Source organism: Gopherus flavomarginatus, chromosome 4, assembly GCF_025201925.1.
Source record: "Gopherus flavomarginatus isolate rGopFla2 chromosome 4, rGopFla2.mat.asm, whole genome shotgun sequence".
In the NCBI taxonomy this organism is placed as follows: Eukaryota; Metazoa; Chordata; order Testudines; family Testudinidae; genus Gopherus; species Gopherus flavomarginatus.
Genome location: NC_066620.1, coordinates 36,814,604 through 36,838,329, shown reverse-complemented (window position 1 = coordinate 36,838,329; position 23,726 = coordinate 36,814,604). Strand labels below are relative to the sequence as shown.

The 23,726-nt window shown below is 41.6% G+C and overlaps 1 protein-coding gene across 6 annotated transcripts in view; it reads left to right on the top strand.

The window, feature by feature from the left end:
* TTC7A (tetratricopeptide repeat domain 7A) overlaps positions 1-23,726 on the top strand; it is a 307,984-nt gene that overhangs the window by 243,262 nt on the left and 40,996 nt on the right. For all 6 annotated transcript variants that reach the window (XM_050951817.1, XM_050951815.1, XM_050951813.1 and 3 more), the window contains one exon: positions 4,911-5,113. In XM_050951817.1, coding sequence (XP_050807774.1) covers positions 4,911-5,113 — 203 coding nt within the window. The remainder of the gene's footprint in view (positions 1-4,910; positions 5,114-23,726) is intronic.

The following is a 23,726-nucleotide window of genomic DNA, read 5'->3' as shown; positions in this document are numbered from 1 at the left end:
GACTTCAGTGGATGCAGGATTGGGCTTCAAAAGCAGAGGGAAAGGAGGCAGTGCAGGGTTGTTTGCTCCCTCTCACTCCACCCAAAGACACAACACTTACTGGTTTTAAAGACAGTTAAAAATGCCTGAATTCGTCCTAATAACTGTCCATGGTAGCAGTTGCTGCTGTTGCCCCTGGGAGATTGGTAGAAGAGGCAGTGGTTGAGATGATCTTTCTTTTAAGTAGTCTCGCTGTGAAGCACTCTGAGAACCCCTGGTTTATGTAGCCCAGTTTAATATGGTGTGACTACATTGTTCTAACTGGGCCTTTATGAGGATGATTGACATTGGAGGTGTCAAAATGATAACTGTGCTGTCAGATATGTACTGTGTCCATGCCGGCGGATATAGCCTGTTTGGAATCATAGGCTGCAAACAACACAGAAGGAAGAGTAATTCCTCAGTCCAGCAGTTTAACACTCTTGCATGACTTCATTGAAACTAAGAACCTTTCACAAGTAAGAAAATGCAGATCACATCTACCATCTTACTTTATTCACTCCATCGGAGGAGCAACCTCCTGGGTTTGGGGCGTGTACCTGGTGTTGCAACTTTTCCAAATAGAGCTGCCTGTTGGAATTGCCAGTGTGCCAACAAAGTAACCAGTCAGAAATTTATTTACAGCAAGATTCGGTGATGCAAGGTAGCATTTTGTGTGATCCTATGTGCTGGACTGCGCTAATATGGCAATACTAGGGCAATATTTAGTATAATGGTGAAGGCGTGGGAGCATTATCCAGGTAGATTAAATGACTCCTTGGTTTATCAGCTTTGATTATAAATGCATCTTTTTCATCTGTAAATAGAATGAATGACTAATAGAATTGTGAAATAAATTTCTAGGAAACGTAAGCCAAAAATATTTCCCTTGGTATCTTTTAGTTGACTGGGTGCTTTCCTTACTTGCTTCTCCAACCCTTGCTTCCATTGTGCTTCTGTCAGGAAGGTCCTTATTCTCAATTGATCTGTTAAAAAAGAACAAAGTACAGAGTTGGATGTTGTCCAGTGTTGTTCTCTCTTCATGCAAATTAAACCTCCCACACCACTAAATCATCTTTTGACGTTTGAGCCTGCAAAGAAATGGACTGAAGTTTAATATGTTACATTACCACAGCATAAAATACAATTTGTGGATCTTACTTAGATTCCATGTTGTTTTAATTATTGTGATTACTGCAAAGGATTTACAGACACACAGACACAGCTGAAAGGAAGAATCAGTGCTCTTCAGATTGCATACTTTGTGTTACAGGCTGTATGTATTCTCACATTCTCCCCTCCTGACCTTCATTCTTACCTTATATGGTCTGAGTTGCGTTTTATTTTGGTTGGTAGCAGAGCAACTCAGATGGTAATATGCATATGCAATATTTCCACTGTTATCCTCATTCAGGCCTCCATTGAGCAAATACTTAATCACGTGCCTAACTTCAAATTATTTCAGTGAGTCTACTCGAGTGCTTTAAATTAGACACATGCTTAAGTACTCTGTTGAATCAAGGTCTTCTAGGTGCTCTTCTTCCTCCCTGCAAACCTAAAGGATGTTACTGCTGGCAACTTATTCCTAGCTGAGTGTAGGTGCTGGCCATTAATAACTGGGGTGAAATCCTGACCTCATTGAAATTAGTGAAGAAACTCCCATTGACTTTATCCCTGGTCTTGTGCTGCTACTTACTTCTGTGCTAGCAAACAATGTATTTTTATTCAGGCTGTGAATTGTCACTTTGCATACCCAAGTCAGCATTGTTACCATATGCACATCATCAGCTGCCATGCATCACTTGGCAGAAAAACATTGTTCGCTTGGGAAGAGCAAGTAAAATATTGTCTGTCCACAAAATTTGGAATAAGGTTCAGCATATCCTCAGCTTGATGAGATATCTGCATCCCTCTGGAGCCTTGGGAAGGAACTGGATGCCGATATTTTATTCTGGTTAAGCATGCAGTTTCTTTCCTGCAAATAATACACAGAACTTCTCAGGGTATATGAGCATCTTTTAAAAAGTGAGCTCCTTTTGAAAGCTGAATGTTTTTTGCTCATGAAAGGAGCCATATTGATAACCCTGGATAATGGCATCATTTGTCTACATTACAGTGCGGGCATAGCCAACCACATGTAAGCTTCTCCACCCATGACTTGGAAAGACCACCCTCAGGGATTAGATGGGGTTCAGAAATTGCATCCCTTCATTATTTGACCACTCTGAGTCTGCTAATAAGTGCCACTTTCAGTGTAGCCTGAGGCCACAATCTCATTTCAGATAGGCCACAACTTTGAAAGGGGAGCTACCAACCTGTGATATATTTTTGATCTGTTCACATGCAGGCAGAAAGCTCCGTATCTCATTACCAATCCCTTGAATTATCTGTGTCATCCAACAAGCTAAGGCCACTATTTTCAGACTAGGGTGTCTAAAAGGTTTGGCACCTAATTTTCAGAAGTGCTGAGCCCCAACAGCTCCCACTGACTTCTTTTGTAGTTGAAGTTATTCATTGCCACTGAAAATCTGGCCATTTAAATCAGTGTTGAAATACAGAATCAGTTGCCTACCTTTAACACCTGGGTTTGAAAATTTTGAACCAAGCTTTTACAGGGCTTCAACTTACAGTAACTCCTCACTTAAAGTCATCCCAGTTAACATTGTCATGTTGCTAATCAATTAGGGAACATGCTCATTTAAAGTTGTGCAATGCTCCCTTCTGAAGTCATTTGGCAGCCGCCTGCTTTGTCCACTGCTTGCAGGAAGAGCAGCCCATTGTAGCTAGCAGGTGCAGGCTTGGAATCAGGGTGGACTGGCAGCCCCCTATCCGCTCCCCACTCCTCTCAGTTCCCTGTGCAGCAGCTGCCCAGCAGGCTTTCAATTGCTGCAAGTTCAGCTGTCCCTCCCCCCATGGCCATGTGCTGCTCCTGCCCTCTGCCTTGGGGCTGCTCCCCAGAGCCTCCTGCTTATTGTGCACGGTGGGGGACAGAAGGGGACTAATGTCAGGGTGTCCCCCTCTCCCCCTGCTCCTACACCCCTATCCCATCTCCATGGTGTGGGGGGGGGGGGCGAAAGGACAGGGTTCAGGATGGAGGGAGCTTCCTGGGAGCAGCTGCTGTCTCAACTTGCTGATCTACTTAACAAGGCAATGTACTTAGAGTGGGGTCAGTGTACTTAAAGGGGCAATGGACATCTCTCTCTCTCACACAGGGTGTGTCTCTGTCTCTGTCTGCCATGCTGTCTCCCCTCCCTCCATTTATGCTGCCTTGCAGAGTGTGAGGCTATATTAGCATTTAACCCTTGAGGGCTCAGCCAAAAGCTAGTTCATCATTTAGCAGTAAGGCATTCCCTGGGAAATATCCCACCCTCTGACTTACCACCTCAGCCAAGCTTCACAATCATCATCACTGTGTACAGTATTAAATAGTTTGTTTTAAACTTATACTCTGTGTAAGTGTATATATAGATAGATAGATATATAATATAGTCTTTTGTCTGGTGAAAAAAATTTCCCTGGAACCTAACACCCCACACACACACATTAATTCTTATGGGAAAATTGGATTCATTTAACATTGTTTCACTTAAAGTCACATTTTTCATGAACAGAACTACAACATTAAGCAAGGAGTGACTGTATAGACGCCCCCCGACTTAGGTATTCGTTCCTTTCTGGAAAGCCTTGTGTAACTCGAATGTTGTGTAAGTCGGAAACGTATACCCGTACGTTGCACAAAAATTTCTGCAATTCGAATATCCTGTTTCTGGCTTATGGAACTTTTTCCGTAAGTGCGAATTTGCGTAAGTTGGGTCTTGCATAACCCAGGGAGTGTCTGTACTATAATATGAAATGAATATAAAAATGAGTCTAGCAGCTTCCACAGCTGATTAGCACAAGTAACATGGAGAGGTGATAGAACAAAGAAATTGAGGCTGATTTTCCCTGTGTCAGTAATGAAAATTACTATATTTGTTTTTTATATTAGAAGCTCCCATTTCAAATACATGGCTCAATGAAATCTGAATGTCCTGTTGTGAAGCCTTTTTTGAGGTTTTTTAAGAATATGAGGAGTTGGATTTAGTTCATAATAAATCTTGTTCAGTATTTATATTAACAAACAAATTGTTAGTGTCAGTAAAGTGCATTAGTATGCTTGTTCCATTTTTTCTTTGCAAGAAAAGCATTAGTACAATTGCTACTTGATGAGAAAAGTAAACAACAGAACAACTGCATTTTCAGTTAGTGACTTCATCTTAGATCTCTATCTTTATGGTGAGTGCATGTTTGCATATATTAATAATAAATATGACATTTAATATATAATGTGTCTATCATACACAGAATATAGGCCTTTATAGAGAATCAGAAAACTCATTGAGAGAAATTAGTCCGTTTAAGAAAAATCAGGTTTGGAGTTCCCCTTTAAATAAGAGAACTGCCCCCTCAGTTAAATGTATCCTATTACTCTGACATTATCAAACCTCCCACCAGACAACCATGACTTCTTATGCTGTCTTCCTTCCATCTGTTTGGAAATGGCCTTATATAGCTACTAATACTGCTCTTTTAGGGCCAGATCCAGCACATATTTAGCTCCAATTCAGAAAACATTTAAGTACATACTTAAGTCTGTCCCTTTTCAGGACAGCACTTTAAGGATGTGCAAGTTTGCCAGGAATGCTTTCCTGAATAGAGACCTTTCTGTGTGCTTACTGCTAAGAGTAGTCTCAATTCAATGGAGCTACTCTCAGTAGTAAGCACTAACCATAATAGTAAACATTTGCAGGATCCAGATCTTCTAATTTATTGTGTTTAAGGGAGAAAGTGTAATTATTACAAGTATAAAGGTTACTGAATTATTTAAACTAATGGTAGTTTTTGTTTTGTAGCTGAACTCTTCATGGAACAACGGCATCTCAAAGAAGCAGGCTTTTGTATCCAAGAAGCAGCTAGTCTTTTCCCTACATCTCACACTGTGCTGTACATGCGTGGGAGACTTGCAGAGATGAAAGGCAGTTTGGAGGAGGCTAAGCAATTGTATGATGAGGCACTTACAGTGAATCCAGCTGGAGTGGAAATTATGCACAGCCTGGTGAGTTTTCAGGGACTCAGCTTCATTATGGTGTTTGTGCTTATGATTAACTGTAATAAGGGGGAATGGATCTGACAGCAGCAGTGGATGCCATTGTTTCTCTAATGCAGAGGGCGAGTTGCTTTATTCCAAGAATTATTTGGATAGCTTGAACCTCCTAATTCAGGATTGGGTTGAAAGTCTTTAACTCATCAGAATTTGTATCAGACGTAAATATTTTAATTGCTGCAACATTGATAGTTTTGGAAGTTTATTTACTGCTTCATTATCGTGTTAGATGTGCTTCCTAGAAAAAGCCGCACATTTTTATTAAGCAGTGCACTTACATTTGAAAATATAGTTTGAAGTGAATGTTTGCAGATACATGCAAAATGTTTATAAATCTGAACCAAAACTGAACCGAACCAAAACTGAACCAACTATGGTTTTAGGGTAAAATTCCCCACTTACAGCCTTGAATAGGATTTGAGTGCTGCACAGGCCCCGTGCTAAACCTCTGCACAGGATTGAATGTCACCCTTTGATTTTTTTTGGAGAACTGCAAACGGGATATATTTGTTCTTCATCATCACAGAAACAAAAATCTATATATACTCAGCCTGTAGGTTTCAGCCCGTGGTTCATAGAGAACTTCCAGGTGGAATTACTCTATACTCTATGTGACTGCTTTGTGTCTTTATTTGTTGGCTATTTTGTATTTCTTTCACATAAATCCAACCATGATCAAATTTGTGGGGGACTCCAAAATGGAAGTATCAAACACACAAGAAGATAAAAACAAACAGAAAAGGCAGTTGGAGAGATTAGAGCAATGGGAGCTGCAGGCAACAAGAGAGGGATATGGTAATACTGTAATGAATAATCAGTGTAAAGTCCTGGATGCACAAGTAGGAAACAAACAGATAAGGTACAGCTAATTGGGAGAAGATAACGAAGCAGCTATCCTATCACGCCGAGTTTATATCCTTAATGCTGTTGTGATATCACTTTTTCAGATGACCATGTTCTTAGGTTGCTGCAATGAAGTTATGGGGTCTAGATTCAGGAGTAGGGAGGGGGAGGTTCTTCACAATAGAATCTCTCTTGATTAATGGTCCATAACATGAAATACCTGATCCATACTATACTGGATCGATCAAGCACCTGAAAGGAGACCATAGTAAAGGACAGTTTTTCTTCTGTTTAGTGTCATGAATGCAGAAAAATCAGAAATGTAGGAGCATCCATCAGTTTATAGCTACCAGTAGCTTTCATTATTGTATTGTATTTTAGGCAGGACTGGTAGCACCACCTACAATTAAAGTTCCCTAGTACTTCCTACTCTAATACCTTGTTTTCAGTTCCTTATCATTAGGGATTCTGATTTTCAGTTTTAACTGATAAATACAGATAAATAACCCTTAAGGACATAAGAACTGCCATACTGGGTCAGACCAAAGGTCTATCAAGCCCAATATCCTATCTTCCGACAGTGGCCAGTGCCAGGTGTCCCAGAGGGAATGAACAGAACAGGTAATCATCAAGTGATCCATCCCCTGTCACCCATTCCCAGCTTCTGGCAAACAGAGGCTAGGGACACCGTCCCTGCCCTTCCTGGCTAATAGCCATTGATGGACCTATCCTCCATGAACTTATCTAGTTATTTTTTGAACCCTGTTATAGTCTTGGCCTTCACAACATTCTCTGGCAAGGCGTTCCACAGGTTAACTGTGCGTTGTGTGAAAAAATACTTACTTTTGTTTGTTTTAAGCCATGTTCCTTATTAATTTCATTTGGTGACCACTAGTTCTTGTGTTATAAGAAGGAGTAAATAACACTTCCTTATTTACTTTCTCCACACGAGTCATGATTTTATACACCTCTATCATATCCCCCCTTAGTCATCTCTTTTCCAAGCTGAAAAGTCCCAGTCTTATTAATCACTCTTTATGCGGAAGCCGTTCCATATCCCTAATCATTTTTGTTGCCCTTTTCCAATGCCAATATATCTTTATTGAGATGGGGCGACCACATCTGTATGCAGTATTCAAGATGTAGGTGTACCATAGATTTATATAGAGGCAGAATGATATTTTCTGTCTTCTTATCTGTCCCTTTCTTAATGATTCCCAACATTCTGTTTGCTTTTTTGACTGTTGCTGTACCTTGAGTGGATATTTTTAGAGAACTATCCACAATGACTCCAAGATCTCTTTCCTGAGTGGTGATAGCTAATTTAGACCTCCACATTTTATATATATAATTGGGATTATGTTTTCCAATGTGCATTACTTTGCATTTATCAACCTTATATTTCATCTGCTATTTTGTTGCCCAGTCACCCAGTTTTGTGAGATCCTTTTGTAGCTCTTCACAGTCTGCTTGGGACTTAACTATCTTGAGTAGTTTTGTATCATCTGCAAATTTTGGCACCTCACTGTTTACCCCCTTTTCCAGATCATTTATGAAAATATGTTGACTCTTCCCCAACAAATTATGTTCATCTATGTGTCTGACAATTTTGTTCTTTACTATGGTTTCAACTGGTTTGCCCAGTACTGAAGTCAGGCTGTAATTGTCTGGATCACCTCTGGAGCCCTTTTAAAAAATTGGTGTCACATTAGCTATCTCCAGGCATTTGGTACGGAAGCTGATTTAAATGATAGGTTACAAACTATAGTTAGTAGTTCTGCAATTTTACATTTAAGTTCCTGCATAACTCCTGGGTGAATACCATCTGGTCCTAGTGACTTATTACTGTTTAGTTTATCAGTTTGGTCCAAAACCTCCTCTAATGGCACCTCAATCTGGGACAGTTCCTCAGATTTGTCACCTAAAAAGAATGGCTCAGGTTTGTGAATCTCCCTCACATCCTCAGCCATGAAGACCGATGCAAAGAATTCACTTAGTTTCTCTGCAAAGGCCTTATCATCCTTGAGTGCTTCTTTAGCATCTCCATCGTCCAGTGGCCCCACTGGTTATTTACCAGGCTTCCTACTTCAGATGTTCTTAAAAAGTAAAAGCAATTTTTTTTGAGCCTTTGGCTAGCTTTCTTCAAATTCTTTTTTGGCCTTCCTAATTATATTTTTACACTTGGTTTGCCAGAGTGTGTGCTCCTTTCTATTTTCCTCACTAGAGATTTAACTTCCACTTCTTAGGCCACGTCCAGACTAGGTATTAAAATCGATTTTAGATACACAACTTCAGCTACGGGAATAACATAACTGAAGTCGAATTTCTAAAATCGAGGTACTCACCCGTCTGGACGGCGCGGCATCGATGTCCGCGGCTCTCCATGTCGATTCCGGAACTCCGTTCGGATTGATGGAGTTCCGGAATCGATGTAAGCGCGTTACAGACGCAATATATCGATCCCCGAGCAATCGATTTTAACCCGCCGATGCCGTGGGTTAGTCTGGACGTGCGCTTAGAGGATGCCTTTTTGTCTTTCACTGCTTCTTTTACTTCATTGTTTAGCCACAGTGGCACTTTTTTGGTTTTCTTACTATGTTTTTTTATTTGGGGTATACATTTAGCCTCTATTATTGTGTCTTTCAAAAGTTTCCATGCAGCTTGCAGGGATTTCACTTTTTGTGCTATACTTTTAATTTCTGTTTAACTAACTTCCTCATTTTTGTGTAATCCCCCTTTCTGAAATTAAATGCAACAGTGTTGGGCTGCTGTGGTGTTTTCCCCGCCACAGGGATATTAAATTTAATTATATTATGATCACTATTACCAAGCGGTCCAGTTATATTCACCTCTTGGACCAGATCCTGTGCTCTGCTTAGGACTAAATCAATTGCCTTTCCTTGTGTGAGTTCCAGAACGAGCTGCTCCAAGAAGCAGTCATTTAAGGTGTAAAGAAACTTCATTTCTGCATCCCGTCCTGAGGTGACATGTACCCAGTCAGTATGGGGATAGTTGAAATCCCCCATTATTACAGAGTTTTTTTTATTTTAATAGCCTCTCTAATCTCCCTGAGCATTTCACAGTCACTATCACCAACCTGGTCAGATGGTTGGTAATATATTCCTACTGCTGTATTCTTCTTATTAGAGCATGGGATTACTATCCATAAAGATTCTTTGGTACAGTTTGGTTCATTTAAGATTTTTACTTCATTTGAGTCTACACTTGCTTTCACATATAGTGCCACTCCCTCACCAGCACGACCTATTGTGTCCGTCTGATATATTTTGTACCCTGGAATTGCTGTGTCCTATTGATTATCCTCATTCCACCAAGTTTCTTTGATGTCTATTATATCAATATCCTCATTTAATACAAGGCACTCTGGTTCACCCATCTTATTATTTAGACTATTAGCATTTGTATACAAGCACTTTAAAAACTTGTCACTTTTTAGCTGTCTGCCATTACATGATGTAATTGAATGGGACTTTTTTTCATTTAACTATTTCTCATCAGATCCTACCCATATTTTATCATCTTCCATCCTCTCCTCTTTACTAGGACATAGAGAATCTCCATTAATAGATGCTCCCCTAAGGGATGCCTCTGTCCGAACCACATGCTCCTCCGCACCTGTCAGTTTTCCCCCAGCCCTTAATTTTAAAACTGCTGTATGGCCTTTTCAGTTTTAAGTGCCAGCAATCTGGTTCCATTTTGGTTTAGGTGGAGCGCATCCTTCCTGTATAGGCTCCCCCTTTCCCAAATGATTTCCCAGTTCTTAATAAATCTAAACCCCTCCTTCCTACACCATCGTCTCATCCACGCATTGAGACCTTGCAGTTCTGCCTGTCTAACTGGCCGTGCGCATGGAACTGGAAGGTTTTCAAAGAATGCTACTATGGAGGTCCTGGACTTCAACCTCTTACCTAGCAGCCTATGTTTGGCCTCTGGGACCTTTCTTCTGTCTTTCCCTTTGTCATTGGTACCTACATGTACCACAACCACCGGCTCCTCCCCAGTGCTAGACATAAGTCTTTCTAGATGTCTCAAGAGATCCACAACCTTCGCATCAGGCAGGCAAGTCACCATGTGATTTTCCCAGTTATCCCAGCTATCTGTTTCTAATGATCAAATCGCCCATTACTAATACCTGTCTCTTCCTAAAAACTGGAGTTCCCTCCCACGGAGAGCTATCCTCAGTGCAAGAGGATACAACAACATCGTCTGGAAGGAGCATCCCAACTATGGGATCATTTCTCTCTGTTCCAGTTGGATGTTCTCCTTCCTCGTGACTTTCATCCTCCTCAACAGCACAGAGGCTGTCAGACTGGGGGTGGGACCGTTCTGCTGTGTCCCGGAAAGTCTCATCTATGTACTTCTCTGTCTCCCTGTCTCCTTCCAGTTTAGCCACTCTGATCTCCAAAGCCCGTACACAGTCTCTGAGGGTCAGGAGCTCCTTGCACCAAATGCACACATACGCCACCTGCCTATAGGGCAGGTAATCATACATTCTGCATTGGATGCAATAAACTAGATAGCCCCCACTCTGTTGCTGGACTTCTGCCTGCATTCTCTTTTTACTCCTGCAGCTCGTTCCTTTATTGATGTTTTTGTTTTTGTCAGGGGGTGTTTTGGGCTTTAAGTTTAAAGAATCATAAGTGTATCTAGCTCCCCACTCACAATCCCCCTCCAAACTCCCTCCGAAAACTCCCCTTTTAGCTGCTCCTGTTTGAGAGCTCCTTATACAAAAAGAAAATTTGTGTATATTCAGTAAACACTAGAAAAACACCAGAAACGGTTACCTCTATCTTTCTACATAGAGCAGTAATATAGACTACAGGGTGATTTGTGAAGCACCCTAATGTGTTGCGCCTGAATTGGTCCGTGAAGACCCTGCTGAAGTGCATTAAAGGTTCCCTAAGGCTGTTTGAACAGTACTATGTTAAAGCGCACGAGGGAGCATTACAGAGAGATTACTCATTATAGGTTGTATAAGGAGAAACCCCAGATATTTGGACATGGACATAAAACTCAAAAATTGCTTTAAAAAAAAACAAAAAAGTGAAATTTTATAAACCCTGAAAAGCAGAAGCCCCACTTATAACTTTGTCAAACTTTAAGCATTTGGGCTGAAATTTTCTATGCCAGGTGTCTCCCCTAGCAGAATTTTTTTAGAAAATTTTAGCCAAAATGGTTCAGCCATTTCTGAGAACAAAACTGGGGGAGAGGGGACAGACTATTGCTTTATTTATGTTTAAAAAATCTGGTGATCTTTTCTTTGAGACACTATCATTCCCCTCTGCTTGAAGTTTGGCAAATGCTTGGGCTTTTTATCAAGCATGTGTCTTTTGCCATCCCTGTAAAAATCCACCCAAATTTAATTAAGTGAAAAGCCTTTGAAGAATCTCAGTTCACACATGCCTGTGGTGATTACCTGTTCTGTTCATTCCCTGTGGGGCACCTGGCATTGGCCGCTGTCAGAAGACAGGATACTGGACTAGATGGACCTTTGGTCTGACCCAGTATGGCCATTCTTATGTTCTTAAAAGCCAGACTAGGGAGAAACAAAACAATAGATTGGAACAAGTTGGCTGGTGGTGGGAGGAGAGAAACTGACTGAAAGTTGGAGGAGGGGTTGGCACTGGCTGAGCAAGTAGGCTGGGTGGCTGGGACTGGTTGGTAGACGAGGCTGGGTTTGGGAGCCTGTGCGGGATATGATGAGGAGACTGGGAGTCAGTGAGCTAGGGGGGAGAGAAGTCAGATTTGATAAGGAGCTGGGGTTTAGGGGTAGAGCTGGGACTAATTGTCAGAAAGCCTGGGACAAGGTTCTGAGAAGGAGACTGAGATTGGATGAGGAGCCAGGAAGGGAGACTGGGATTGAGAGCTGGACAGGGAGACTGGGACTAGGTATGGGTGTGGGGAGACTGGGATTGAAACTAGGTGAGAGGGAAAGAGACACGGTGTTAGGAGGGGAGAACTGGGACTAGCTGGACAAGGAGACTGGACTGTGTATGAGGAGGAAGATTGAGACTCAGACCCTGTGCCTTGAGGGGACATAGGACTGGGAGTGGAGATTGGGACTGGATAGGCAAGGAGAAAGGCACTGGGACAAGGAGCCAGGGATGGGGAAGTGACAGGACTGGAAAAGGGACTTGTTGGTGGGGACAGAACAGAAGGGATCAGGCTTGAGGAGAGGGGGCAGAAGAGTCTGTGCCTACTAGTGCACTCAAGTATTTGATAACGGGTTCTTCAGTCTAACAGACAAAGATATAACAAGATCCAGTGGCTGGAAGCTGAAGCTAGATAAATTGCCTGTGCAACCTTACTTTAGCCCCATGTTATGAATCTGATAGTCATTAATTATAGGATGACATACAATTTTTTCCAAAGGATCCCTGCCTCATTCAGTGCACAGGATGGACCTACTCTGGAGATGAATCAGGGTTGTGTAAGGAAGGAGGCTGTTGTCTGTAGGACCCCTGCATCATTTGTAGCAGAAGTTGGGAGCAGTGTTCCCTCTAATTTTTCCCACCCATGTGCAGAATGAATTCTGTTATGTGCACCAATATGGAGGCAATGTGTGACAAATCACTCCATATGAGTGCATATAACAAAATTAATGGAATGGAGTGGTAGGGGGCTGTGAAGGCTCCAGCTCAGGGTGCAGGCAGACTGCCCTGGGTATGGGTCCAGAAGATTCCCCCCAGCCCTCTCACCACTGGCAGCACAGAGCTCTAGGGTAGGGCACTCCCCACCGGCAGCACAGAGCTCCAGGGTAGGGGGCCCTCTCTCCCCGCTGGCAGCACGGAGGTCCAGGGGAGCCCCCCTCTCCCTGCTGGCAGCACAGCGCTCTGGGGTAGGGGTCCCCCCTCTCCCCGCCGGCAGCATGGAGCTCTGGGGGATGGGCCCTCTCTCCCCACCGGCAGCATGGAACTCTGGGGGATGGGCCCTCTTTCCCCGCTGACAGCAGAAGTGAGCCAGGGGAGAGGCTTGCGGCAGCCCTGCACATCCCAACTTGCTCCCCTCCCCAGTCTCCGCTCACTCCCTACCTCTCTCCTCTCCAGGCCCCTGCTGCACGTCCCTTTATAGCCTGCTGCGCGGCCGCATGGCTTAGAGGTACCTAAGGTTGAGAGGTATGTAGTAAATGAGGGCAGAGATTGCAGAAAGAGAAAGGAAAGTCTCATGGTTAAGGCAGTAGAATGCTGCCCTGGAGAACTAGATTCTAGTGCTGCCTCTGCCACAGAGTTATTGTGTGACAGTGGGCAAGTCACTTAAACTTTTTAATGGTGGCCACTAATTGTATGTTCCTCATTTTCTGGGTGCCTGACTTGCAATCTTGGCATCCAATTTGCATAAGTGCTGAACACTCACAGTTGCAGCTGAAGTTAACAGGAACTGTGCTTTGGACATATGAGATGCTCCATAATGCTAAATACTCTGAAAACTCAGGCCCCAAGTGTCTCAAATTGGACACTCAAAATTAGTGGATATTTTAATCTCTCTGCCTCAGTTCTCCATCTGTAAAATGGGGATATAACAATAACCCTTCCCTCTCAGAGGACATTTGAAAATAAATTAATTAATGATTGTGAAGCACTGAGATTCTAGTAGTGATGAGCACCATAGAAAAGCCCATAAGGAAATGAACAATTCTCTCTTCAGAGCAGAGATTGAATAATAGTAAATAAGGGCTGAGGCCACACATTGAGAATAAAATAAAATATTTAATAGCTAATCATTCACCGAACACTGTCCATCCTGTGCATTGAATGAGACAGGGGTCCTGTGGGGAAAAAATTGTATGTGATCATGTAATTAAAACCTGTATTATAATCTCTTGATGACTTTGAATCAAGATTGGATGCTTTTCTGGAATATGTGCTTTAGTCAAATAAAAGTTTTTGTCTCAGTACAGGTATAATTTAATGGCCTGTGATCTACAGGTGGTCAGAATAGCTTGGGGGTGCCCAACCTATGGCCTGCAGGCCATACACAGCCCACCCGAGCATTTCATAAGGCCTGCATCCTGCTTCAACACAATATATAATCATGGCGGATTCATTAGCATTTTGTCATATGTTTACATTATTTTAGTTTACACAAGGAAGGATGTAGAATCTGTTTGACCCATACAAGGTTGTCCTTAGGTTTATGTGACCCACCCACGTAATAAGGCTGGGCCCCACTGGACTAGATGATCTAATGGTACCTTCTGATCTTAAACTTTATGAAATTATCAAATCTGTATGCACAGGGAGGCTGAATTAAGGTTAGCCTGAAGACAACTTTAATTCTGGCAATTCCAAATTTTTGAATGCTTAACTTTGGAACTTCTAATAATATTAATGTAACGTTTTGTGTGTAGTAATATAAATGTTGGATTCATTAGGGAAAAAGGTTAGATATAAAAGGACCTTCTCGGCCTATAGGAGCTATTGTTTTTGTCATAAACGGATAGTTAAGAGTTAATGGAACAGAAGTACTTCATATCTCTTTCACCTGTAAAGGGTTAACAAGATCAGTGAGCCAGGCTGTCACCTGACCAGAGGACCAATCAGGGGACAGGATACTTTCAGATCTTGAGGGAGGGAAATTTGTGTGTGTGCTGTTAGTGTTTGGTGGTTGTTCTCTCTGGGGGCTCAGAGGGACCAGATGTGCAACCAGGTTTCTCTCCAATCTCTCTGATACAGGATCTTGTATATCCAGAATAGTGAGTACTAGGTAGATAAGGCGAGTTAGGCTTATGTTTGTTTTCTTTATTTGAAAATGTGTATTTGACTGGAAGGAGTTCAAATGGGTATTTTGCTAAAAGGATTTTAATTTGTACTTGTATACTTAGGCTGGGAGGGTATTCCCAGTGTCTATAGCTGAAAGACCCTGTAACATATTCCATCTTAAATTTACAGAGATAATTTTTACTGTTTTTCTCTCTTTAATTAAAAGTTTCTTGTTTAAGAACCTGATTGTTTTTTTATTCTGGTGAGACCCCAGGGGACTGGGTCTGGATCCACCAGGGAATTGGGGGGGAGAAAGGAGGGAAGGGGGAGAGAGAGGTTAATTTTCTCTCTCTGTGTTAGGATTACTTTCTCTCTCAGGGAGAGTCTGGGAGGGGGAGAGAGAAGGAGGGGAAAAGGTGAATTTTCCTCTCTGTTTTAAGATTCAAAGAGTTTGAATCACAGTGATCTTCCAGGGTAACCTAGGGAGGGGAAGCCTGGGAGAGGCAACGGTGAGGGAAAGGGTTTACTTTCCTTGTGTTAAGGAAGGATCCAGAGGGTCTGGGTCTTGGGGGTCCCCAGGCAAGGTTTTGTGGGGACCAGAATGTACCAGGCACTGGAATTCCTGGTTGGTGGCAGCGCTACAAGTACTAAGCTGGTAATTGAGCTTAGAGGAATTCATGCTGGTACCCCATCTTTTGGACGCTAAGGTTCAGAGTAGGGGATTATACCATGACAGTTTGACATAGTACATTTGCCATCCAACTGACCTAGTCAGTTTTCAGAGAAAACTCTATTGTAGACAATTCTCATTGTCCCAGTTAGTGAAGTAGTCATGCCTCTCCCCTCAGTCTACCAGAACTAGGTTGTCGAGTCTATATTTTGAAAATTCCAATGTGAATAGTGTTGCTGTTTTAAAATTGAGGGCACAAATCTAGCAATGAATGAGTCTGTCAACTTATCGATAACGTCACTTTTATACAAGTGCAAAGCCAGAGGAGTTAAACAGGCTCTTTCTTCACTTAACTAAAAACAATTGTGACTCTAGGTGTTACAGAAGAGCTTTCTAGCTTGTGTTCTTTCCACACCGAGCCGAGCTGTTCCGTGCACATCACTCTACTGAAATACAGCACAAAGTACAATATGCAGCCGGTGTACATGCAGTGTACATATTCAAGTAGATTGTAACGTAGTACATTATAAGCTCTTCAGAGCAAGGACTGTCTTCATTATGTATCTTGTACAGCAGCAAGCACTCCACTGGCATTTAAGAATTGCTTAATGATAATTAGATCGTTTTCAGGCCAGTGCTTGTACTTCATAGGCAGTGCCACAGAATCCCCAAGTGTTTGCTAACCATCCATACATCTGACCTTTTTCAAATAAAAATTAATGGCAGTAAAATTAATCTAAAAAAGTAATGTTGTTGTTCTATTTTATGAGGGTGAGATTATGGAACTCTTACTCCCATTAATGAACACTTGTACTCAGTCAAGTAGTCCCATCAAAGTCTGTGGAACTACTGCTTCGAGTAACTGTTCACCAGTGTGAGTAAGCGATTCATAATCTGGCCATTGGAAACCATATAAACTGAAGACCTTTTCATCTCTCTCTCTCTCTTTTTTTTTGATGGTGTGTATGAGAGTTGGGCTTCTCCAGGATTCCTCCTCATTTTCACCTTTCATTCAGACCTCTATCCTCAAATGCCCCATGTTGGAACCACCCCTTCCTTATGGCCTATATGGTCTAGCCCAGTGTTTCTCAAACTGGAGTGCTGCTTGTGTAGGGAAAGCCCCAGGCAGGCCTGGCCAGTTTGTTTACCTGCCCCGTCCGCAGATCTGGCCAATCGTGGCTCCCACTGGCCGCGGTTTGCCGCTGCAGGCCAATGGGGGCTGCTGGAAGTGTCGGCCAGTATGTCCCTTGGCCTGTGCCACTTCCAGCCGCTCCCATTGACCCGGAGCAGCAAACCGCGGCCAGTGAGAGCCGCGATTGGCCGGACCTGTGGACGGGGCAGGTAAACAAACGGGTCTGGCCTGCCAGGGGCTTTCCCTACACAAGTGGCGACCCAGTTGGAGAAACGCTGGTCTAGCCTATGCTCCCTCTGGAGCTTACCTATGAAATACCTAGCTTGGCCAGAGGGGTGACTGGAAAGGATTATGAATTGCTTTCTTTCCCCATCCTTCTTCCTGGAATTACTGACACAGCCTTCATTGAGCATGCAGCTCTTACTGGCCCAGGAACAAAAGCAAAAGGACTGATCTCAAGAGTCTACCCACATCTCCATGCATTACACTATTACTGGGTATCCGTACTCAATGATAACTAATGATCATTTCCTCTAGTATCTGACCAACAAAATTCTGTAGAAGAAACTCCATGATGATGTTACTGGACCTGTTCTGCACTGACAAAAACCGCACTACGTCAATGAACATGGTAGAATTTGGCCCAGTGAGCTGATGCAGCTTCCTTGTAGTTGAAGTACAAGCCATCTAACCTTTATGTTCCTAGAATAAGAAATTTAAATGTACCACATTCCATTTAGCAATATGGTTTCTTTGATTCTGGACAAATCAGTGCCCACTGCGTGAAAGGATTCAAGATCCATAAATGATATTGCAAGCTAAACTAAAAGGTGCATTGTGATATTCAAAAGACTTCTGTCCAGCCTGTATCACACACCATTTTGTTGGATTTGATCAATTTTCATCTTTAGTTCAGGAAGGGAGAAAGAGAATCATGCATTTAAAAGATAAGTAAATGGGCACCAATATTGCTGACGTCAAGCAGGATAAAAAAAAGTGAAATATTTACTCGGCTCATAGTTGGGTTTTATTGATTCCACGGAAAGATTGTAATGATTCCTGGTTTCTCTTGAAGCCTGGAGCAAGGATGATAAGGATGTTATGAGAAAGATCTATAGCTTTCTGGCTGCTCTCGACACACAATCCCTGTGTTTGATATTGGATGGTGGGAACAAAGCTGAAATGTTTATTTCTGTAAAGATTAAAATTGAAAATAATTCTTATTGGATATTCCTCTATTCTGTTGCATGTGTTTGAACATGTGGAAATAATAAGCTAGTCCTGTAAATTCTTTGAGCCAATCCGCAGACAGGTTATATGGAATATGATTTTTATCTAAATACTAGAAGTCCCAGCACTTGAGAATTCTGACATTTTCTGGAGGGACAGCCAAATATATTTAGAAGTGTAGATTGCGCCCATCAGAAAAGACGCCCATCAGAGTAAGAACACTCCAGCCAAATTAACAAAGCCTTTTGTTTGTTACTACAAAACCCCCATTCCCTCTTGTAAAATCATCTGAGTCTGAGCAGACAAATAGACCTTACACCCTGCCCTGAAAGTCACCAAACTCTGGCTCTTGTGGACTATTATAGGCTTTGGCCCTCTACCAAGAATGCTCCACAATTGTCCATGGAAAGTTCAAACCCTGGAACTGACATTGAGTGGCCCAGATCCAAAGCTCCTGTGATGGAATGTAAAAGAAGCTGTGTGTTTTTGTACTGGATACGTGTCCTTAGTCTTGAAATTGCTAATGTGATTGGAGACTGAAGAGTAATGGAAAATGAAACCCACTCAACTACAGATGGCTACTCAGCAAATACCCCACATCTATCTGTTAGTGTCAAGGACAACCATCTTGAACTAAGACACCTACAGTAAGTTCTATTATGTAAAATGATACTTACAGATAGACATTGCACAGCCTCTCACTGCCGAAAAGCTTCTGGTTGCATCACTATAGGTCAAACACAAAAGTTGATTATGAAGGAATGTCTTCACTCACCACTCTCAGGTGTTACCCCTTTTCTCCCATTCCCAGTTCTCAGCTGACTAGGAGAACCTTAATTTAGCCGATAGAAAAGATGTTGAAGGTCTTTTATACTGATTAGTTGTTTAAAAGAGCTATTAAGGGAAATTAAAGAGATTGTATGGGGCATAAGTTAGTGCAGAATTTAGCCTAAAGAAGACAATTTATCTCCAGAAAAATTGCTTTTATATAACTGAACACTTCTGAGAAGTGGTGAGCTCCTAATATAGCACATTAAAACATCAGTTTTTTCAGCTGTTATGTGAATGGCCAGTGTTTTGTCATCCCATTTTTTTCTTGTAATCCACGAATTTTGGATTTTCATAAAAGTTGTGAACATGAAAGAGGAGATTCTGTGCAGTTCTAGAAGTGACCCTGCATCTCTTTACCAACATACCTTGATATAAGGTTATTAACAAAACCATATTGTGCATGTAGATAGTCTTGACAATGCACCTGTTATGGAGTAACAGCTTTAGAGAAGAGATTTTAGAGTTCTTGAAGATGCCTAAAACCCACCATTCTCTATCCCTCTATTTCCTGCTGCTGGTGTAATACTCAAAAGTAATAATGTACACTTGAGTGTAAATGTTACATTTTTTTTAAAAAGAAAAGTTTTATACAGAACTGATTAGAATGCCAGAGCTATATTTTCATCCTTTTGTCTCTTTAAGGGATCAATGCTAGATGGTCAGCAGTACATAGCTCTGATGAATAGTGTGGTTGCCACAGGGATTTGAACTCTTTGCAAAACACTTCAGCAGTGGGCTATTTGAGTTGTATCATCTTGGATTCTTACAGGCATATCAATAAATATTCCTGTTCAAAAAAATACCACCATCTGAATGTAAGACCTACACACTCCCCCCTACTCCAGTTTACTGTATATTCTCTTGAATTTGTTCCATTTGTGACAGCAATACTCTTTTAGCTGATTGGTCATAAAAGAGCTTTTGATGCTGATGCTAAAATGTGAAGAGCTTAGTTTGGAGCAAGTTTTGCATGGCATTATGCTACCGTAGACTAAGATGTGGGCACTGGGTATTGATTGATTGGATTTAAACATTTTTACAAGGTTTGGCATTATATGGTACTTCGTTAAAGTCCTCTCGTCTTCTGAATTTATTTATTTATTTTTGTCTACGGGATTCAAGGGCAGAAGGAGAAGAAAGAACTTTTACAAGGAGGCCTGAACTGTTTATGCCTTTGTTGTGTACTGAGGATTTCACATGCCTTTTAGCAGGAGAATCAACCTATTGTCTCCAGACTCACTTTCGGTGGCATCAGGGTAATTTGAAGACAACAGCTTCCACTGATTAGAACATGGAAATAAATTATTTCTGTTCGTTTATTTCATTTTTAGTTCATGGTATGCCACAGGCGTCCTTGGTTTTTGAGATGTCTATTCAGATAATAAAAACATGGCTTGACTGCTTAATATTTTTGAGGATGACAAGCATTTATTTCCTTGGGGACTTGTTTCATGCTGATGTGAAGCAATCACAAAAATTATGGGGCAGATTCACAGCTGATGTACAATGTCACATCTCCATTGAAGTCAGTGAAGCTCTGACAGTTTACACTAACTGAGGACCTACCCTATGTCTTACAATATAGAAAAGACACTAATTAAAAGCAAATTTACCTGGAAATCTGAAGATGAAATGCACTCATTTGTGAAAACAAAAAACCACAGTCTTCATGTTAGCTCAGTTACTGTTTATCTGTGGAGCCACTGTTTAACCATGGCTCATGTTAACCTTTTCAACTCTTTTCCTTTTCTATAGGGAATTATTCCATGGTACATTTCTGTTTTCCTTGAAATTCTTTATTTAGCATGTTAGGTTTCTGTGGGGGTTCCACGGGGATCTGTCCTTGGCACCCTTCCCTTCTCCTTCAACATCTCTGTGGGCAGTCTCATCCACAAACACAAACACCCCTTTCTATGCAGATAGTTCATGGATCTGGCTCTCTATCACACCTCTCTTTCTGTCCAAATTACAGTCTCAGCCTTTCTCTCTAACATCTCTGCATGGATGTCTAACCCTCAGCTCAAGCTCAACCTGGCTAAAACAAAACTCTTAATCTTGCCTTCCTTGCTAGGTTTTTGATTAGTTTTTTTGATTAGTTGCTTAGTCACCCAGTTCTGTGAGATCACTTCGTAACACTTTGCAGACAACTTTGGACATAACTATCTTGAGTATTTTTATATTATCTGCATATTTTACTACCTCTCTGTTCACCACCTTTTCCAGATTATTTATAAATATGTTGAACAGCACAACTCCCACTACAGATCCTTAGGGGACCCTGGTATTTACCTTCTCCATTGTGAAAACTGGTCATTTATTCCTACCGTTTGTTTGTTTCCTGTCTTTTAATCAGTTACTGTTCCCTCTTATCCCATAACTGCTTACTTTGCTTAGAAATCTTTGGTGTGGGATCTTGTCAAAGGCTTTGTGAAAGTCCAAGTACACTGTATGAACTATTACACCTGTCCACGTGCTTGTTAATTCCTTCAAAGTATTCTAATAGATTGGTGAGGTATGATTTCCCTTTACAAAAGACATGTTGACTCTTTCCCAACATATCATGTTCATCTATGTGTCTGATAATTCTTTTCTTTACCATAGTTTCAATCAGTTTACTTGTACTGAAGTTTGGCTTCTCAGACTGTAATTGCCAGGATTGCCTCTGGAGCTTTTTTAAAAAATCAACATTACTTTAGGTGTCCTCTAGTCATCTGGTACAGAGGCTGATTTGACTTTCAATTTTCAAAGGATGTCTTTTTGCCTCTAACCATCTCTTTACTCTGTTTAGCCATGGTGGAATTTTTTGGTCCTCTTACAGTTTTTGTGGGGGTGCTATACATTTAATTTGAGCATGTATTATGGCATTTTTAAATAGTTTTCATGCAGCTTGCAGGCGTTTCACTCTTGTGACTGTTTCTTTTAATTTCCTTCTAACTAGCTTCCTCATTTTGGTGTAGTTCCCCTTTTTGAAGTTAAATGCTACTGTGATGGGTTTGTTTTTTCTACCCTACAAGGATGTTACATTTAATTACATTATGGTCACTATTATTGAGCAGTTCCGCTATATTCATCTCTTGGAACAGATTCTGTGCTCCATTTAAGACTAAATCAAGAATTATCCCTCCCCGTGATAGTTCCAGAGCAAGCTGCTCCGAGAAGCGTTAATGGTGTCTAGAAATTTTATCTCTGCATCCCATCCTGAGTGAATATGTTGTTAAAAAGCAACATTTTGATCCCAGTGAGAATTTCCATATACAAAGTTGTTTTAAAAGAAAGGAGTATAAAAACAGAAACATTTTTCCAGATTGTTTTATTCATATTTATTAGCTACACCTTAGTAAGCCTCCATTTAATCTGGTATTCCTAAACCATTTATCACTTTGGTATTTTGGTCATTATCGTGTAGTAAAATGCATGAGAACAGGAACATATAACATAAAAACCTCTAATATACTGATGACTTCACAAATTCAGATGCTCTGGTATCTATTACTAATGTCTTAAGTCTGTTATTCTGATAACCAGTGGTGAATCAGTGTTTCATGGTAAGGCTATTGTGACGTCCCCCTCTGGTGTTATCCGGACCGGTGATCTGCTAGGTCACTCCAATCCTTGACTCTGGGAGCCAGCCTTACCCTGCTCTGCTGTGAGAACACCCACTCCTGGGCTGTTCACACACAGCCTCTGGCATGTAAGCTGCTTGCAACCAAATGACACTAGCCAATATCTCCGGTCCCAAATACAACCCTGGGAACCCCTCTCTTGCAGTGTCCAGTTATGCCTGCTGGATGCTGCAAGCTTATATGAGTTCGTCAGTTTAACAAAGAAATTGATGTGTACCAGGCTTGTTATCCCAAAGGGAGATTCTGACATGCTTCAAACCAAATGCACTGCTTCAGGTAGAATAAACAAACAGAGTATTAACTACAACGGTAGATTTTAAGTGATATTAAGTGATAGGCAAAAAGTCAGAGTGGTTACCAAAAGAAAAGAAAATATAAGCACACAGTCTAAGCTCTCAACCCTATTAGACTGGGCAGCAACTAGATTAAGCAGTTTTTCTTACCCTACTGGATATTGCAGTCCTTAATATACAGGTTTGTTCCATAAACCTAGGCCAATCTCTTGTGTTGGAGTCTTGTGTTCTCCATGTTTTGGTTGCTTGCAGCATAGCTGGGGGCAGGAGAAGGGCCCAGTATGTGTCCACTCTGTCTGTTTTATACCCTCAGTCCATGTGCTTGGGGAGCACAAGTCCAGGCATATCTGGGGGCATTGCTGAGTCTCTTCAAGCAAGGTTGAGCAATTTCCCTGGTGTGGCCTCATGCACGTGAGTCGTTGCATTGCAGCTCCCTTGCTGGACAATGGCTATTGATGGGTTGTTTGACACCTGATGCCTTACAAGGCATGCTTTATATGTGAGATCATGATTATATGAAAATGAGGAATATGGGGGTAACAATATGCTCCCCCAAGGTATAGAATGTCACAGCTATCTATTGGCATATGCAGTGGCATTTCAAGAGATGGTATGATCTAGTGCTTAGAGCAAGATTGTGGAAATAGGAATTCCTGGGTCATATTCACAGTTTTGGTGCTTGTTTATGACCTTTGTCAAATCACCTAGGGCTAGACTGTTGCTACCCATTTTGCAGTCACATGGGTGTATGAGACCTTCCCCCTCCAGGGAGCATGGGGGCTGCTGCTGAGATGATCTCTGTTGAAAGCAATTAACTGAAAAGGGTTGGGAAGTAGGTAGAGCCATGGCTTTGACCATCCTGCGCACAGGTCAGCTATGCTACCATCTGGGATGTGACTGAATACCACAATTTATCTCTGAACCTCTACAAATATTAATAATAGGTGTGAAGCTCAGTTAATATCTGTACAATGCCAGCTAATGACAGGCACTATGTAAGTGCAGACTGTTGCTATCATTATCTGTCTTATATCCTATGCTACTGTTTTCACTTCTGCCTTTGGACCATAAACCCTTTTGGGAAAGACCTGTTATTATTTAGCACAGATCTGCTGCACACTTCTGTGAACACTTTAGATAATGATTATTATTATTCTAGTGAAAGAGGGAACCAGGAGGCTGATATGTGAGTTTCTCCTTCTCGCAGGGATTTGTTGTCATTA